The 19,850-nt window shown below is 43.0% G+C and overlaps 1 protein-coding gene and 1 long non-coding RNA gene across 3 annotated transcripts in view; one reads left to right on the top strand and one right to left on the bottom strand.

The window, feature by feature from the left end:
* Positions 1 to 2,488: 2,488 nt before the first annotated feature.
* C8H12orf75 (chromosome 8 C12orf75 homolog) overlaps positions 2,489 to 19,850 on the bottom strand; it is a 37,121-nt gene continuing 19,759 nt past the window's right edge. Inside the window, exons 3-6 of one of the 2 annotated variants that reach the window (XM_047742425.1) lie at positions 7,798 to 7,833; positions 6,909 to 6,988; positions 6,059 to 6,090; positions 2,489 to 3,371 (exon numbers count right to left, since the gene is read on the bottom strand). In XM_047742425.1, the coding sequence (XP_047598381.1) occupies positions 6,086 to 6,090; positions 6,909 to 6,988; positions 7,798 to 7,833 (121 nt within the window). In that variant the 3' untranslated portion in view covers positions 2,489 to 3,371; positions 6,059 to 6,085. The remainder of the gene's footprint in view (positions 3,372 to 6,058; positions 6,091 to 6,908; positions 6,989 to 7,797; positions 7,834 to 19,850) is intronic. The other variant, XM_047742424.1, reaches the window with a different exon arrangement.
* On the top strand, positions 11,932 to 15,134 carry LOC125107392 (uncharacterized). The gene is made up of 3 exons (XR_007129534.1): positions 11,932 to 12,041; positions 13,368 to 13,450; positions 15,011 to 15,134. It is a non-coding gene; the product is annotated as an uncharacterized LOC125107392 (long non-coding RNA).

Genomic DNA, 19,850 nt, shown 5'->3' with positions numbered 1-19,850 from the left:
CTTATGTGCAAATGTTAATGCGATGTACATTATTGATTGCCGTGTGGACATTAACTATCCTTGCATCTCCAAGATCAATCAACCTTGATTACAGGGTATGGTCCTTTTAATGTACAGTTGAATTTGGTTTGTTAGAATTTTTTTAAAAGATGTTATCTCTTTATTTGAGAGACAGAGAGAGAGAGAGCACAGAGGGAGAGGGAGAAGCAGACTCCCCGATGAGCAGGGAGCCCAACGTAGGGCTTGACCCCAGGACCCAGAGATCATGACCTGAGCCAAGGGCAGCCACTTAACTGACTGAGCCACCCATGCATCCCTAGTTTGCTAGGATTTTGTTGAGGACTTTCGCATCTATGTCCATCAGGGTTACTGGCCTGACCTTTAATGTTCTTCTCTGTGGCATCCTTGTCTGAGGATAAGTACGTCATCTTCTTTGAATGTTTGATTGCATTCACCAGTGAAGCCATCTGGTCCTGGTCTTTTGTTTGCTGGGAGGTTTTTGATTACTGATTCAATCTCCTGGCTAGATTGGTTTATTCAGATTCTCAAGATTCAGTCTTAGAAGATTGTGTGTTTCTAGGATCTTATCCATTTCTTCCAGATTGTCCAGGTTTGGGGCATACAATTGCTTGTAGTGGTCTGCTATGATGTTTTATATTTCCATAACATCGGCTGTAACTTCTCTTTCATCTTTTATTTTATTCGAGACTTGTCTTTTTTAATTGGTGAGCCTGCCTTAAGGCTCATCAGTTTTATCTTTTCAGAGAACCAACTCTTAATTTCATGGGTCTTTTTCTGTTATCTTTTTAGTCTCTATTTCATTTATTTCCACTCTGATCTTTATTGAGTCCTTCTTTCTACTAACTTTGGGCCTCATTTGTTCTTCTTCTAGTTCTTTTAGGTATGGATCAAGCCAGATCCACAGCCAGCAGCTTTCAGGGTGTGTAAATAGACACAGTCTTGTGGGTCTGCAATCCTAAACCCTGCAGACTTCCAGACCAAGAAGTCTAGAGGTGTCCTCAGGGCGACAACTGCAAAGCTTGTGGCTTTAGAGGTATATAAGCTCCTTTTGGGGTGGTATGTGTGGCCACGGGAGAGCACGAATAAATATGGTTATCTCCCTGCCCATCTTCCCTGGGGGCACCTCTGTGGCCTAGGACTATAAGCCATACCTAAAGCCTGTCCCTCAGGCCGGAGCTCCGGGACAAGAAACTATGCTTCTTTCCCATGAAGGCTGAGAGTATTTCCATCTACTGTTTGTACAGTGGCCTGGGGGTGTTGACCTGTCAAGGACTGTCTGTGTCAGGTCCACGGGGTCCAGAGCACAATCCTCTTCAGCCACCAGAGCCAGGGGCTCAAGGGGCTTCACCGGTGTGGGGGGTTCATGTTCTGTGGCTGGCAGAGTGGGTGTGGGGGAAGGTACCCCCCAGGGGAGGGTCACTCTCGGCTGTGGTTCACAAGGGCAGGACCTCCGCCAGAGGTAGCGGGCTAGGGCGGGGAAAGGGGTGGATAAAAATGGCGACCACCCGCCCAGCACTAGTCCCAACAAGGCAGAAGGAAAATGCAAAACTGGTGTCTGATCAAGCACCTCTGTCCCCAGAGAGGCCCAACAGATCCTTGTCGCTCTGGCAGACACGCTAGGGTTAACACATGAGTCTCCTAAGTATATGGTCGGGGTTTCGTGGTGGGTCCTGGGATAAGTGGGTCTGTACATGAGCCCTTTAAGAGTGGATTTTCCACTCCCTAAAGCCCTGTGGTTCCCCTGGCCATAAGCCTATGGGTGCTTTGGGGGCTCATCCCTCTGATGCAGTTCCCAAGGGCTAGGGTGTCTGATGTGGAGCACAAAGCCCTCCCTCCTCAGGGACAAGCTCTGTAGTAATGAGATCGCTCCCAGTTGCTGGTCTTTGTGCCTAGCCTGAGGTTTCTTGCAAGATCATGCCTCTGTCCCTCTCACCCATCCCAATGTGGCCCTTTTATCCTTTGTGGTGGAGCTGCTGTTCCGCTAGCAGGCAGACCCTTTTCACAGGGAACAATTTCATAGGTAGCTGTAGATTTTTGTGTCTGTGGGAGGAGATGAGGCTAGGCTGCTCCTATGTTGCCATATTGAACCTCCTCCCAATAAACCGTCTTAATAAAATATTGACAACAGCTGGTAGAACCAAGCAGCTCCCCTAGGTGTGCTTTACTTTTTCCTCGGAGCTGGGTCCCAGGGCTCGTCACACTCCAGGTACAGCTAGCAGCCACTGCAAGCAAGATCTGAGACTCCGCTCCCACCACCGGCTCAGAAAATCACTTTCGATAATTTATAAATTTGATATCCCTATGGACAGGTTTATAAGATAATCTTTTCCTTCTTATGAAAAATTTTGGTTTTTCATGGTAACCTATTTATTCACTAGCTTTACAGACTGATATAGTATCTATACACAATGCCATGTGTAACTTCTTTGAAAGTGAACTTTTTCAAAAAAAACTGACAAAATCCAGGTAAAGAGGACTAAAAATGTTTTAATTGTTGAAATATATTGGTAAACTGAGTAATCTACATTGCAGTACCAAATGGCTACCCGTGGCCAGTCTCAGATTAAGAGCTTTCCAAACACCCCACTAACCCATCAGTCACAAGTCATTGAAAAGAGTATAGATTAACACGAAGGGAGGCCAGGATCCCACAAAGGAGGGTGGGAGGATCAATGACTGTGAAGGATTCGTGGTGACATCAGCCTTCAACTACAGAAAATGGAAAGTTAATCAAAATGTGCGTAGGGCATGCAAATTTCGGTGGCTTTTTTCAACATTGCAAGGTCATACATTGTTCCTAACAGAAGACAGTCTCTGACACAGAAAGGAGAAAACCCAAAGTAAAAAAGGGAAAAAGAGAAAAGTAAGAATCAATTTAACCATTTTACAGCTAAAAATCAATGTAACATAAAAATAGTGAAAGGTAACCCACAAATATATTACTTTAGGGAGTTCATTTATAGTGCCTTCTTAGCTGAAGTTATAAATAGAATACAGATCTCATTATATAAAAACTATCAAAAAAGTATCAGTGAAAAGACATGATTCTCATGAGCTGTGTTGAATAGCCAGGGGGAAAAAATGCCACCAGACACAGCAGGCCGGCTCCAGACACCAGGTTTGTCAGCCTGTCTTTCTCAGGAGGACCCCAGAAAGCTCCAGATACCCGTGCATTGTTTATCCGATTCCTTTCTAGGACCACAACATTCAACATGTACCCGTGGGCTCAACTACAGACTCCAGAAGGGAGGGGAGGCAGAAAGGGCGACCAGTTAGAATTTCCTTGGAACCTTCTGTGCACGTCAGGATGGCCCATGGAGTGCAATTCCTTCCAAGTCTTAATGAGCAAGCTGTGAAGACCACAAACAGAAGAGGAAAAAGAGTTAGCAAGCTTGACAAAGGACGGCTTAGAAAAAAAAATCAGCTTTAAACCTACAAATTATTTACTGATTTTCTTTTCAGTAAGACACATATCCAAGAGTCACTCAATACTTAAGACTGAATATGTGGCCGGCACAGCGCTAGGCACTGATGACACTTTACAAAAGCGATGAAGAGCCGTGGGGAGAGAGACTGATGAACTTAGAAGTAAAATATGATGTGATAATGGCCAGGTCAAGCTGCGCGTCAACATCACCCAAATTAAAGATACAGACTGCTCAGCCGTGATGCCATCCCTCCCCTGTGGGGTCAGACCCTGCTAGGAGAGGGGTAGCCCTCCACGCTCTCTCCAGCTCTCTCAGGAGAACCTGTTCCAGCCAGTCCCTCCACGGGCATCTGAGAGCACCCCCCGCCCTGGCTGTTCCCCACATCTAGGTGGGCATAACGCTCAGCCGAGGGTCATTTGTAGAAGAAACTACACATTTGTACCGTAATGTAAGTATTGTAACAGATTCTGAAGTCATTCCGCAATTTGCTTCAAAAATTCACCAAAATAACTTTGAACTCCTGTCATTGAGGGAGTTTGGTGGCATTATTTTGAGAGATTTGACATGTTAGGTCAAAAAAAGTGTCTCCGATCCTTTCCATAAAATAGCTTCCTCTGCAAAGGACAGTCTTCTCAGTGTTTCTGTCCAATTACTTTTTTTAAAAAAGGTTTTATTTATTTATTTATGTATTTATTTATTTGTGAGAGAGAGAACACAGGCAGGAAGAACAGCAGAGGGAGAGGGAGAAGCAGACTCCCCGCTGAGCAGGGAGCCTGACGTGGGGCTCCATTCCAGGACCCTGGGATCGTGACCTGAGCTGAAGGCAGACACTTAACAGACTGAGCCAGCCCTGGTGCCCCTCTTTCCAATAATTTAAGCCCAGAAAGCCATGAGCTCAGACATGTCACAGGCAAGTATCATGGTAGATGCTTACCAACTATGGAAAAGGACAGCCTTTCAACTTAAAGCACTTTTCAGGCAATTCAAACGGACAGGGATGGCAATAAATTATGTTTATAGTCATGGGCAATAAAGAGATATTTTAGCTAGCAGTCTCAAGTTGTGGGCTGCTTTACCAGCAAGATTGCTAAATTGTTATCAGGGAATTTGAGATCCACACACAAAGTTGAACAACCATCTTATCCAACCATCCCATGAGAAAACCAAACTTGAAAAAGCCTAAGAGGACGTTAGGGATTCCTCCGAGGTCCTGTGTTAGTGACAGAGTTACCACACCTCCTGATACCTAGCTACGTGACATCTCTTTCCACTCTGTTCCAACGCTTTTTGAAAAACAACCTATTTTCAGGAGGGTAACATATGCTTGATTCAACTAGACTGTCTTTTCTATTTGATGCAAATAACAAAAGTACTTCTGCACAGTTGAAAACTGGCAGGGAACCTAGAGGATTAGAACTCCTAAAAATACTAGAAATAGAAAATCTCAGCAAATGTCCAAACAGAAACTCAAACTCCATGATGTGGTCATGGGCACTAGGGAATAAAGCTCCATAAAGCCTTCACCTTGAGGAGATGGTCTTCAAAGAACTGGCTACCCAAGACTGTTGTACCTCTTGTCAGGAAGAAACTGCTTATACTCTCTGTCCCTCTCCCCCAGTGGGAAAGCTTATCTGTCTCCCCCTGTTAAGTTTATCCCATGACCCCTCCCCATCCCAAACACCAGCTCCAGTAATGGGCCATTAGCAAGAAGTGGGTTCTGTATCAAGTCAGTTTGCTTTGAGTCTGCCAAAGCCTGGATTAGTGTTACAAAACAGAAGAGTGGGATGATGAAAACAACAATCACCAGAACTACCATTTATATCACATCGAATCCTAACAATATCACAGAAACAATCATTCATTTCATATGGAATCCTATTCAAGCTAAGTATTGGTGCCATTTTACAGATTATAAAATGGAGGCGACAGTGGGGAAGTAACTTGCCCCACTAGTGAGTGAAAGAGCCTGAATTCATATCCAAGGTTGTCTGACTCCCAAAAGAGAATGGGCTATCTCAGGAGATAGGGCATTCCTGATCGTGGGATATTCAAGAAGCCAGATGTCAGTCAGCAAGACTGAGAGGCAGTGGGGAACCGAGCATCACGTGCATCACTGGACCAAGATGAACGGAGACTTCCTGCCTCTATGAAAATCCTGCATGGGATCTTTTAGAAACTGGCACACAGAGGGTTAATAAAGGAGAGCCTGTTTTCTCCTGTCCTTGTTCCTGCTTGTCTTAGGATAATGCTAACTCCCTATCTGTCATTTCCAAAGTCTTAGCACCTCAGTTTCTGGCAGTGAAGAGTGAAACCTTCATGCTTTAGGCAAACACTTAGCTTGCTCTTATTAAACGAGTTAGGCTTACTTATTAAATGAGTTTGCATCTGAAGCAAAATAAAACGAAAAATAAAATTAATTGGAAAGAAAACTGATCTAATTACCAAAGACCCCTTTACAATATTATATGCTCCATTTCACAGATTTAATCACAAGATGAGACCCCTCTTAATCTTTAAGTTCAAGATTTCTCAGAAAGAGCTAGCAACAATATACAGTTCATTCATCATCAAAGCTAAATACGTAAAATTATTTAGAAAAAATACAGTACCTCTTGGTTATGGAGTCATATTTTCTTCTAATCTTAAAGAGAAAATTAAGAAAAGTTAAATGTTCAGATTACAAAGATCATAGTCTAGTTTCCTATAAAATGACAAATAGTAGTGACATATATGTATTTGCTAGTCCAGATGAGAATGCAGAAAAACAGTAATGAGGAACAAAGAACGATAGTATATTGAAATAAGATAATAATACAGTCTGTGTGTAAATGAAACATATTAACAGTTCTTTAAAACTATGCATCAGACAACTGTACAGCGGTTGGTAAACCAGCATTCTTTACCAGGAGTCCCACATTTAAGCCAGAAGCTAGCTCTGTGGCTACTGTTATCAGAGCCTATTACCAAAAAGACATTAGCTTCACAATTACTACCTATTGAAACAAAAAGGGGCTTCCCTTCATTTAATTATACAATATGCACTTGATTTCCCTCTAATCACCAGACATCTATCAGTACATTACAGGAATATGTTATAAGAATTTACCTGTATCTCTATAAAAACTCCATAAACTTACTGAAACATTTGTTTTCATTGTCATACGGATTGTCACGGAAATTAACAACAAATGTAAATTTACCCATGGAGAAACATTTGTTTCATCCACGGAACATAACCACAAACAGAAGCTAAATTTTGCTCTGGAACTTCTCTCATCACATGGGTGGCAATTTCAGCAAATGATTACAATGAACAGACAATGGCTTTTTCTACAGGATTAACAGCAACTGAGTAATATGTAGGTTGAGTCAGGCATGATGAAATATAAATTTCATACTTTTTTTCACAAAACAAAAAGATAAATATGGGGAGAAAGTAAATCTCACCATTTTACTTACTCTTTCGTACAGTCTTTGTTTGGTTGGATACCATATCGACAGCTTCAGATGGCAGCCCTACATACACCCCTCCGTAGTTTCTTAGAGAAAACAGAGACAGAAAAATCAGACCATTATCAATGAAATTCTATATCTGCAGAAAATGATAGAAGCATGGAGTATTGCCAACAATTACAAAATTATTAAAATAACTCATGACTTTTCAAAAGTAGAATTTGGAACATTCTTGCCCTTGGAAATATAATTTTTTCTATGTTAAAAAGAAGCTCTACATAAAAAAAGAAAGCTAAGTTAAGTGAATAGAATTTTTAGATATTTAACTTGTTATGAGAAAGAGGAAAAGAAATCAGGATGTTTATTATTTCGTAAAGTAACAAATATCCATAGAGTAACATGTTACAGTTAATCCATCAACGTTCATCAAGAATTCAGAGTGGTCAGCGTGGTAGTAGGTGCTATGGACACACAGAACATTTCCCTGGAGGTAGATACAAACAGGAAAGGAGAGGAGAGAGAGCTAATGAGTAATGAGAGTAGGATGGAGTTCACCAGAGGAGGAGAGGGAGGGTGGAGTGGACGGGGAGAGTGAATGAAGTCATCCATTGGGGAGAAGGGCACGTCCAAAGGCCACAGGATAGAAACTAGCACAGGCCATGTGCACAGGACAAAACCCAAGCTTGCCTGAAGGCAAATATTATGAACCCATGGCAAGTTCTTTTTCAGATCACACACTCCTACCTGTATTCTCTGTGCCAGAAGCTGTCTGGGTATAATCTGTGTTATTGATCATGTACTACATACAGTGTTAAATTATATCCATGCATTAAATTAATCCATGGACGATGGCCAAAATTATTCAAATTAAAGCCAGCTTCAATGTCACACATACCTCCTCTTGTCGTCTTCCGTTATCGATTCTTCTGTTCTAAAAGGTCAAAAATATTTGCCATAAGCCATCTGGTCCCATAATCAGACACTTCATTTTTGGTTATGAGGAAAACAGGGCAACTAAGAAAGAGTCAATTGAGTTTATTCAAGTTCTGCCATCAAGTATGTTTGTAACACACTGTCCTTTCCACCTCAATCATTCATGCATTAAAAAATTAGTCATTTTCTTCTTAACAAAATGTGCAAATCCAGCAAATGCCAAAAAATCCAAGTGCTAAACAAAAGGACATACAGAGAGCAACCGAGATTGCAAAAAGCACAGTAAGCCGAGGTTCTTGTCATTGGCGTGCTATCAGCACAGACAGGCTGTGGGCAAGCGGCCTGGCTGCATCTCATCTACAGAATGAGGTGGTCAACCAGATGATTCCTAAGGACCCCTCCAGTCCTAGGGGACTAGGATTCTGTGATCCTCCTGCCACTCAGTGACACCACTCGATGTATGAAAGATTTCTTTAGCGCAGAAGAGGTTGTGTCCATTTGATTTCCTTCTATCTAAAAAAAAAAGCCATTTTATACATGATGTGCACAGAGAAGGAGGAAATGCTTAAAAGGAAATTTTTAGAGGGAATCACTATTTTTAAAATGCACAGCCTCTTTCCTTACATGAGAGGAATTCATATTCTACTGATATTCCTTGGCGTATTTCTAAAAGGATCGGGAAACTTTCCTTCAAGCACTAGTTAGCATACGTAAGTTATTTTTCTTAAAGAAAAAAACCCAAGATTCAAATGCATCTGGCTGAACCCAACATGTAATTCTAAAGGGCTTCAGCCAAAAAGAAAGAAAGAAAAAAAATCGAAACAGCTTCTGAATCTATACATTTTAGGGACCGTCTAATCATGGTTTTACCCATGTAAAAGCTGTGAATGTTTCCAATGTACATGGACGGGAGATTTTGCTTCTTTGCGTCTGCCAGTAAGTCTCCAGTCTACAAAGAAGGGAGGTGCAGATTTGGAAATCATCTGTGGAACCCTGGCCGCGCCCACAGCTAATACTCCGATCGAGTGCAAAACTCACTTTGAGATCCAATTTATCCAATCAAGCACACAACCTAAATTCACCCGATAATTGTCAACTTCCCTCATCTCCTGCTAAAGTTGGATCTTTCTAATTCAAAGGTGTCAAAGTCATACTGTATTAGAAATGGGGTTATGCTTATTGAAGTGGTTGTTCACTACTTTTAATTAAAATGGATTTATAACCCATTAGGATAGACAACAGGAAAATGATGCTGACTAATTCGGTGGAGTATGTTAGGATTGTCTACCACCAGTCCCAAATGGCTAATGCCATCATGACATTGTTTCTGAAGCTACAGGTCACTGGTAGTTTTGGACACATACAATGTCTCGTTTTCTGGCATAGCTATTCTTTTCATATCCAACTCTGTTTTTTTTTTAAAGATTTTATTTTTTATTTGACAGACAGAGCTCACAAGTAGGCAGAGAGGCAGGCGGGGGTGGGGGGGGAGCTGGCTCCCCACTGAGCAGAGAGCCCGATGTGGGGCTCAATCCCAGGACCCTGGGATCATGACCTGAGCCAAAGGCAGAGGCTTAACCCACTGAGCCACCCAGGTGCCCCCAACTCTGTTTATTCTAATTCTTTCTCCCCTTGCCTAATTCTGTCTAAGGATATATTATTAAAGGTTTTAAAATATATTTTAACTCCCCCAAATGTAACAAAACAGTAAACTATTTTTAACCTGCTATCTCTTATAAAGTATTCAATACCCTGAAACCCACTCTGTGTCCATTGTAAAAATTTTTAAAATTTATTTTTTTTTTATAAACATATATTTTTATCCCCAGGGGTACAGGTCTGTGAATCACCTGGTTTACACACTTCACAGCACTCCCCATAGCAAAATTAATCAAGAACCTTGTACATCTAACTTGCAGGAAATGATGATGTAGCTGCCATATGTATTGGATAATAAATTAAACTTCAGATATATTACTAAATCATTAACAATACCATTTATAAAGACTCATTGGACGTATACTCTTCTGAGCCTTCAAATAAGTTACAATGCCTGCCTTTGTATATACACCCCCCACATATGAGACTGCGGCTTTATCCGCTCCTTCCACAAACAATTATTCTACAGTATGAAGACCACATGGGTAAAAATGGCAGCATCATGGAGTCTTTCCTGCATTTCAGATACAGGGCAGGATACTTCATGGACATCAGTGTGATTTCTCACAACAGCTCTGAGAGTTTAGACCTGGGAAAATAGGTCCACAGAGCCATGTAATTAATAAGTATGCGAATCCAACAAGTAAGACTGACATTTAAACCCCATCTGACACCAAAAACCGTGCTCCACACTCTAATTCACCACTTGCCTCTCAAACGGGAAGATGGAAAAGTAAAAACACTGCCTGCTGGCTGCTCCTGACCTGGGGATGCCTCCACACCACTCCTGCAGAAGCTTCAAGCATCCCCTCATCCTCACAGCCTCCCGGGGAACTGCACGAGCACCTCTAGTGCTATGGTATGGTTTCCTTCAGTCCTCATCACCATCCTGCACAGCAGGGATGAGCCACCTTTTTAAAAATTTTTATTTATCTATTTTAGAGAGAGAAGGAGAGAGAGCAAGTGGGGGTAGGGGCAGAAAGAGAGGGAATCCCAAGCAGACTCCGAACTGAGTGTGGAGCCCAGCATGAGGCTCAATCCCAGAACCCCAAGATCATGACCTGAGCCAAAATCAAGAGTCAGATGCTTAACCAACTGAGCCACATAAGCAGCCCAGCCACATTTTAATGAAAAGCTGAGGCTCTGAAAGGTTGAGTAGCATGGCCAAGGTTACACAGGTGGGTAACCATTCTGTGTGATTCCGACTCCTGCTTCACAAACTGTGAGCCCACACTCAATGCATGAGAGAAACACCCCATCTCCTAAGTTGGATCTCTTCAATTTTTTCATCCCATTCACAGAAAGAAGGAAGCAAGACACTTAAGAGTCTTAGTCAATATTTTGTTAGCATTAGAATAAACGTCCAACTGTTCCAGGGACAATCAATCTATGTAGAACTTGTTGGATTGCTGGAACTCATTTGTTATCCAAGTACAAAAATTGTTCTGATGGACAGTTATGTTAGAATCTTTTCATCTGGACACCCAAGTCCAGACTGAGGTTAAATCAGAAAATAGTAGTTGGTCTAAAATCAATCTCCTTGTGAACAGACAGGTACAAGCCAGTATGTTTATCTGCCTGGGGACCAAACACTGCCCCATCCATGTCCAAGAGGACAGCGTCCTACCACCTGGGGTGATGGGTCCTGCCCCAATTGCATTAGAAAAAGAAACGGTTCACCAAGCAGCAGTAAAGATTCCTGAAAGGCCATCTCTTACTGGTAAGAGAAGTGGACGTTATCCTGGGCTGTTGTTGAACTTAACACACTGCTAAGTGCTTACCAAGCCTTCCAAATTCTAATCCTTGGGGAAATTGTCAAGTTTTGAAGAATGCTGTCAGAATATCTGGGCTGCCCCACCTGTACCCCCATTTTAAGGACTCACTGCAGCTTTCTTCTCCTCATAAAACATATTTTGAAAGATTTTGTTATCAAACCACCTTGATAATTCACTGGCAGATATTCTCTTAGACATCAAGTGCCAAAGAGAGCTTCTGATGAGCCTGGGATAGCTGAGGTTGGGGGGTGGGGATCCTGTGTCCTCTGAATCAAAAGTGAATAAATTCTACATTTTGATAAGCCTGCGCAGTCTCCTTTCTGGCACGTGCCGATTTCCTTTCAGGTTTCTGAAGTAATGAAAATAGTCTGTGGTCCTTCTTCAACCCAGCTGTTGCGGAATACCAGGCTGGGAAGTGTGCTCCAGCCAGTGCATCCCACCACCATGGAGGAATTTCTGGTTTTCACTGAGGACTTGATTGTTTCTTTTCTGGTCACTACAGCTTAAGGGAGAGGGGCAGGGGCTCCTGGGAGGCCAGCAGCTGTGACTGTTGCTCAGTTGCTAAATATGTGCCCCAAGTCAGTGGGGGTGGTGGGAGGGAGGGCAGAACATGAAGCCACACCTCCCCCAGCTTTGTGAGAACAGCAGCCGTAGACAGATGGTCCAAAAGGTCCTCAGAAATAGGCAGCACTCCCTTATCTCCTCCCAGCACTGACACAGGGCAGGAAGGACAAAGACGGAGATGACTCTGGCCTCAAAACTCCCCTTAGAGGTAAGAGCCTGCAGACTGAACTGTCAACAGAGTGAAACCAAGGCCAATGCATGGTCCGTGACCTGGAAAAGAGGGCGGTCTGCTTTGCTGCACTTAAAAACACCTGACAGAGGGTGCTGGGGTGGCGTCTCACTCTTGATTTCAGCGGGGGTCACGATCTGGGGGTCGGGGGATTGAGCGCAGTGTCAGAACGCATTCTGGGCATGGAGCCTGCTTGGGATTCTCTCCCTCCCCTTCTCCCTCCTCACCTCCTCCCAACTTGTGTTCTCTGTCTGTCTCTCCCTCCCTCTCTCCCGTAAAACAAAAACAAAAACAAGCACCCCTCACGAGCTAACTGGTCTAAATATCTCTACAAAGTCAGCCTACCCATAAGCTTGCTCCCTTAGAAAAGGAGCAAGTGTGCACATCAACCAGGATAAGCCTCCTATCACAGTAAGCCGCTCCCAAAGAAGAGTTCTGAAACAGTTCTGGAGTCAATGTCCAGGAACCTACAAGCAGAGGCACTGAAAACTGGAAAATGGACCAGAAATGGGGAAGAAACATTGAGAATGAGGTTTCTACCAGGACATCCCCATTTAACTTGCCTGTGGCCCATGCAGAAGGTCGGTTTATTTTGGAGAGTGATTTCGATTACTGTAAACCTCATGAAGGGGTGATTTCAGCTGCTATTCAAGCTGTAGGGTCTTTATTGAAAATAATCAACTCAGCTATATGAGAAGTTTCTCCATGTTTTCATTTTTTCAAGTCTTTGGTGCCAGCACTAACTTCTGCAACTCCCCCTTGAGACGCTGTATCCCTTTTTATTTCTTTTTCTGGTAGGGAAGGAACATAACTGCTCTAGTAAATGGACACACGTCCCTTTGAGGAAGATGTGGAGAGGTATCTACAGTACCTACAGGAGGCAGTGTTGAAAGTTCCCTCGAGGAAACATGGCCTCAATCACTGGGAGTCTGACTTGGGTCTGGAAACTGGGTTAAGTGACTATGCCTTTCCACTGTGGTGACTCAAGTTAGGTAGGTGTCTGGTTATAGACAGAAGCTTTCCTCTTATAAAAATATAGAGAGGGAGAAAATGAACCTTTAGAAGGCTATCCTTCAGGGGGGCCTGAGTGGCTCAGTCAGTTAAGCGTCTGCCTTCAGCTTGGGTCATGATTCCGGGGTCCTAGGTTCCCACGTCAGCCTTCCTGCCTGGTGGGGAAACTTCTTCTCCCTCTGCCCTTCCCTCCTGCTCATGCTTGCTCTCTGTCTCTCTCTCTCTCAAATAAGTAAATAAAAATCTTTTAAAAAAATAACTAAATAGAAGGCTGTCCTTCTCATTTATCCCTAGGGAGACCGTAACCAACCAGCCATCATCAAAGTTCCTTCCAGGATAAGCCCTTTTGCCCCTTCATCCCAACTTTCTCCATGATGGTAAGTGTGCCCATCTTGTCTCGGGGGTAAGTTTTATCGCTTGGTAGAAATGTGATCCTGTCCTCTGGGATCCCATCATGCCTCGTGAGATAAAGCGCCCACCCCAGGGCCAGTGTCTCCCCTGTCACAGCCCTTACAGAAGACCACACCACCTTAGAGCTTAATGGGGACACCCTCTCACTATGTGTTCCCCAAATTTCTCAAAGCCTTAGTGGAAAGAGCATCCTCTGTGATGGGGAGCAGGTCATACTTGAGAAATTCATACCAACATTCTCTTCTCCTTAAGCCTTTGGGCTCCTTCCCCTACAACATCCCACAAAAGTTCTAGCCTTTTCTGCCCCTGGTTAGAGTGTAAGCTCACTGTGTCTTGAGTTTCACCAACCAGGACAATTAACTTGTTAATTGCCCTGCACCTAAATTATTAAATCCAGAACCTCCATTAAATACGACACGCTCAATAAATTCAGTCTAACTCAGTATATATACTCCTTCCTCCTTGGTCTCCTACCCTGAGAATGCCAGTCCCACATGCATGCCTTCAGCTTCTGGTGATGTAAACTACAAAATCCTGCAATTACTCTGCAATAGCAGCTCATTCCTCTCAGGTCAGACTGTGTATGTCTGTCCCTTGGGAGCATATGGAGCTCTGACTCTTTCTGTGTGTCCAGAGGCAGGATGCGGTTGGCTAACAAGGTGAGGGGACCCAACTCCATGCCTCCCCACCCAGCTGGCCCACCCCTCTCCCAAAGGCACTCCTGGAAAAACTAAAAGTTTCTGGCTGGCAAAGACGGGGAAAGTAAGTCAGCTTCGTTTCACCTCAATTCTGATTTAGGCCAGTCTAGTGCCCTCGTGAGAGGCGTGAGAACCAGAAGAGGCCGAAACAGCCATCTCTAGCCAAGCCAGGGACCAAAGAGCTACAAAGTGCTCCCTGCAGTGTAGAACTGAATCTCAAACAGCTAAGAGAAAAAAGTCCTTCCATTTGACAGAGTTTCAATGCCCAACACAACAAAAGTCATGGCGCCCTTCATTCCATGTTTCCCCACCTCAGTCAAGAGTCATGGGAGGGAAGGAAAAGTGTGAAGAGGCAGGCACTTTTTTTTTATTCAGTGGTGTGAGCAAACACCTCTTTGAATACCTTTAAGGGTCTGGAAAGGCCAAGATTTAAATATAGTGTTGTTTACTGGCTCAAGTTATAATTTCAAGTTCTCGATTATCAGTCACATGGGCCTTGGCCTTGGTGGGGAGGCAGGGGGGAAGGCACATGAGAGAGAATGGAGGGGGACCGGAGAGAAGGGGTTAGAACTAGGAGCTGGGGTTCGGGCATAAACAGGGTCCGTTTCACAGTTGTGCCCAGGACCAAGGAGCAAAGTAGGGCTAACAGACTCGAATTAATTTTAACAAGTACACGCTCCACTTTCTGGTTACGTGTAAGCCACTCTCTGCAGAGCACACTTGTGGGAGGCACTGGTGTTCTCCAGAGGGAGCAGGGCTGAAAGCCTGCAGGGAAGTGGATTTCTCTGGTATCAAGACAGTGTTTTGTTTGTTTCTGATCCTACACAGCATTTGGAAATGTGTGGAAAGTGATGTAATCTTCGAGAAAAAAATGTTAACAATGAAATCATCTTAATCATAAGCTCACCTCCCATCTTATGAGGAAAACCTTTTAAGCCACAGGAACCTTTCTAACTGACATGTGGGACACATATGAACAATTTTGGACCAGGTTTAAGAAGTACAGTGGGCATTTCATCAAAATTGTGTCTCCTTTATTTTTTTAAGTTTTATTTATTTATTTGACAGACAAAGATCACAAGTAGGCAGAGAGGCAGGCAGAGAGAGGGAGGGGGAAGCAGGCTCTCCCCGCTGAGCAGAGAGCTCAATGCAAGGCTTGATCCCAGGACCCTGAGATCATGACCTGAGCTGAAGGCAGAGGCTTAACCCACTGAGCCACCCAGGTGCCCCAAAATTGGGTCTCCTTTTGTTGGCAAAGATTTAGCTTCTTTATCAAAGACTAGTTGCTCGAAGGGAAAGCCTGTGTTGAGGGTAAAGTGTCCCTCTGAGACTCATGATAATTTCCCAGAGTAAGAGGACATGCTCACAGGCTGACCCAGGCTCTAGGTCATGGCATCCACAACGACGTTTGCAGACACAAGGGTTACTGAGGGTGGACCACAAGTCAACGTATCTTCCCACTTTGGAGATGGTTGAAAAGATAAATTCTCGGTTGGTAGTTTAAAATGACACACCCTTGCAGAGTAGTAGACTGGTGATCTCTGTCTCACTAAAATTGACCCAACCCATGGCCCTCCCACAGGCATGTCAGAAAAAGGAAAAAAAAAAAAAAAAAAAAAAAAAAACCAACCGACCAACGGCAACCACCACAACTAAGCTGGTGGTTGGATAACTTGAGGTTTCACAACTGCCTTCTTCTGTCTCAGCATCTCCATCAAATACTTCTAGCCTATTTCTTGTGAGCTTGCTGGCACCCGCCCTTCTCAGACGGAATGCCTAACTGATGCAGGCAACTGCACACCCATCTGCTTCAGACCTTTCCTAAATGAACCAGAGAGCCCAAGTTTCTCTCTAAACATAAACAAGCTCTGACTTCTTTGAAGTCAAGATTCCAGAAAATGGCCTGCCTCAAAACCAGCTACGTGTCTGTGGTTGCTCTCTGGGGCAGGCTGGCTCCCTTCTGCCTCTCCTTTTTGCATGAATATAGTTGCGAGTGCCTGTTTAAAACCAAATAGCCAAATAGAACACTTCAACTTTCTAGATTATTCTACTGTGATTTTCCTCTTATCACTTCAGGATCACTTAGCACTTTCATCTATCACTTCGATGAAGAGAAACCTTATTTAGAGTTCCTCTATAAAATATAAGCCACTACTTTTTCTTCCTCAGTAATACCTGGTAGTTAAAATATTTATGTCGCTGTATTTGCTTGGTTTCTGGGTTGCGTAAAATAGCTATCCGATGGGGCGTCTGGGTGGCTCAGTTGTTAAACGTCTGTCTCCGGCTCAGTCATGATCCCGGAGTCCAGAGATAGAGACCCGCAGTCGGGGTGTGTGGGGGGGGGGGGTCCTGCTCAGCAGGAAGCCTGCTTCTCTCTCTCCCACTTTCCCTGCTTATGTTCCCTCTCTCACTGTGTCTCTCCTGTCAAATAAATAATAAACTATTTTAAAAATAGAATAAAATAAAATAGCTATCCCAAGTGAACTAAAAAAAAAAAGGTTTCAAAGATAAAATGATGGAACCATGGCACTGATGCATTACGTGCACTTTCAAGAACAAATACAGATGAGAATTATTAGCCAGCAGCCGGCCACTCCAATTAGCATCTCCTGCCTCAGCCTAGCTACGGCAGGCCTTAACATTCACAAAGTTTGCATTTCCCTGGCCTTTCAAGACAAACATAGTTATGTGGCAAAGAAAAGTATTTATTTCTTACTTATTTATCAAGAAAAACGTTCTAAATATAGAACTATTCTTATTAGCAATGATCTAAAAAGTAGAAAAGCAGCATGCAGTCTTTTCTTTTTCCATATCTGCAATATCACTGAAGAGGCCAAACTTATTTGGTTTATAAACAATAAAATTAAATATGGAAATATCTGGAGACCGTGTGCATAACTCTAATTATCTATTTTTAGCTGCCATTCACAATAATATTTTGGAATAGGCTTATTAATTCACAATGTTTATTTCCTTGACACTACAGCTCTCCAGATAAAGTATAATCATTTAATCTTCCTTATAATATGTTCTTATGATGGCTCCTGCTTTTTTAGGGTGATTTCAAGCAATTTTACCACTTAATTACATGTGATTTTGGACAGGATTAATATTTTATCATTGACTATTTTGGAGTCTATGTAATCTCATTCATTTCTTCAAAATTCAAAAGTTCCTTTTGACAGTTATCTTCAAATCTCTCTCTTTGTATGAGCCCTTTCTTTCTTCCAGAATGTACTACCGGAAAATATGAATAACGTTCACTCTTTGTCTGGAAACAATGTATCAAGAGTCAATTTGCAATTTCCCTACCTTCCTTCTGCTCTCCTGAGAGGCACACAGTGCTCAGGATTATTTTGGCATTGGCTGTAGAAGCGTCATTTGCTAAAGACAGGAATGTTCTCTCCACCTCCTTACCTTAAGAAACTTTGCTTTTCCCTCATGGCAACTCTTTGCTGGAAATATCCTCGTGTCTCCAAACAGAAGATGAAGCCAGCAGGCTCCCAACCTCCCCCCTGAGCTCTTTCAGATGGGGCCGATTTCACCTTCACTCAAAACCTCTCCTCTGGGAATTGGAACCCTGTGACAGCAGCCCCAAATACCTTAAAGATTTTTGGCTCTGACCCAAAGGTTTTCTTCTGAACCTTCATTATCTTAAATGATTTTAAATTCCATGAAAATCACCCAGTTGACCTTCGTTTCACATTTTGCTGACTTCCTCTATTCCAACAACTTGTATTGCTACGTTAATAACTCACTCCCATGACTGCTCTGAGGAGCTTAGTTCCTGGAACTACTTCACCTCTGACATTTTACAGTAGACAATCTCACTCCCTAGAGGGGAAAAAAAAAATCATCCTTCTGCTCTTCCCACCTCCTGCCCCCCGCCATCCTAAGAAGCCACTCTCCCCCTCTCCCCATTCCCCCATTCCTCAGCCCCTTAGGGCATGCTTTGCAGCCAAACATTTTGGCAACACTTGCTGGTCACCACCATCTCTGTCTGCCCTGGGATGAACACACCCACCCGTTTTCTCTCTTCTTCTTCCCAGTGCACTGGCCCTACCTAAGGAGAATCTGACCATGTACTGATGGGCCAACAATGGGACTGTGTATTTCCTAACTCCAGCGATGTACTCGTTCTTCTACTGTCAGGTGTTCATAACACAGCCTCTGCCAAGTCTTTTCAACAACACTGCAAACATCTGATAATCCTTCCTAGCTACTATTTAGGAGCAGCAGGAAGGCATAATGCCAAGTATTATCCCGAGATACTAAATATACTGTACCAATAACCATCACAACCCTTGAGCAGTTACTTAACTTCTCTATGCCCCATATCCTCATTTGTAAAATGAAACGTCATACTGTTTCCATCAGACTGTTATGGGTACAGAATGAGAGAATGCATAATCATAATATATCATAATGCATAATCATTTTATATATATATATATATATATATATATATATATATATATATATGGAAGAGCTCTAGTAACAGAATGATGATGATAAGGATAAAGATGGTTGCCCTGTACATTTATTATCCCAATTTTATGGCCAAGATCACTGAGGACACAGTATCACACAGCTGGTAAATGGTGGTAGGAAATTCAAAGGCAGATCTCCCTGCTTCCAAAACGCATGCTTTTTCAATGCTATTTCCACATCATCCTCCTCAACCTCCTGCTACTCCACAGGGGAGGAGTAAGCCCATCAGACGCCATCGGGTTTGTAGCAAGGACTAGAGAGGGCTCAGCTGACAGGTGCATTGGGCATGAGAAATCCATAAAGGATTCCAAGGACACTCAAGATGAAAAACACTCATAATTTCATTTTATTTAAAAGGTGATGCTTCACAGTGTTTTGTTCATTCATTCCGAGATACTCTTCTCTATAGTCACTACCTTCCATAACAATAAAATCGCTTCGTCAAGAAAGGAGTCTTCATGAAATGTCACCATACAAATGTTAAGTGAAAGACATGTTTGAATTACCTTGTTTAAACGGGAGTGGCTATGATCTTTTATTTTCAACAGCAAACATTAAATTAGTATCAACTTATTTCATGTTTTTTCTTACTAAAACATGTTTGTAATATTCCCATAAATTTTGCTTAAAATTTAAATAAAGAAACTTTTTTAATAACATGAAAATTGACCTACAGCAGAACATACTTTGTTTCTGCGCGCCCAGTTCTAAGTGCCCTCCATTTGGGTAACAGCTTCGGGATTTGTCTTTAGCCACGCCCCCAGACTCTGACCACCTGGTCAGGTGGAGCGAACCATGCTGATTGACTCCAGTGGTGGGCACGTGTCCCAGACCTGGCCAATGAGAAACCCCCCTTCCCCTGGCTCATTGGTTGATTCAGAGGGAGGCAAATGACCTCATGCTGTGGCAGGGAGAGCCCAAGCCATAGGACTTTGGATCACACCACTGGGAAAGAAAAGCTGTTTTTCCACAGGAATTATTAAGCTGATAAGAGATAAAAGATGACCATCTCCATCACCACTTGAGGAAAGCTTCTAAAATGGAGTCCAAGATAAGAAAGCAGAAATCAGTTTCTTCCTGTCATTGGATCACCTGGATCCAGCTGTGACTGGGGCCAAACCCCTGGAGCTTTTCCATTACACTTGCCAATAAATTCCTTTTTGTTTGTTTGTTTAGG

Source organism: Lutra lutra, chromosome 8, assembly GCF_902655055.1.
Source record: "Lutra lutra chromosome 8, mLutLut1.2, whole genome shotgun sequence".
NCBI lineage: Eukaryota > Metazoa > Chordata > Mammalia > Carnivora > Mustelidae > Lutra > Lutra lutra.
The sequence above is the reverse complement of the archived record's forward strand: the minus strand, read 5'-3'. Positions and strand labels throughout refer to the sequence as shown.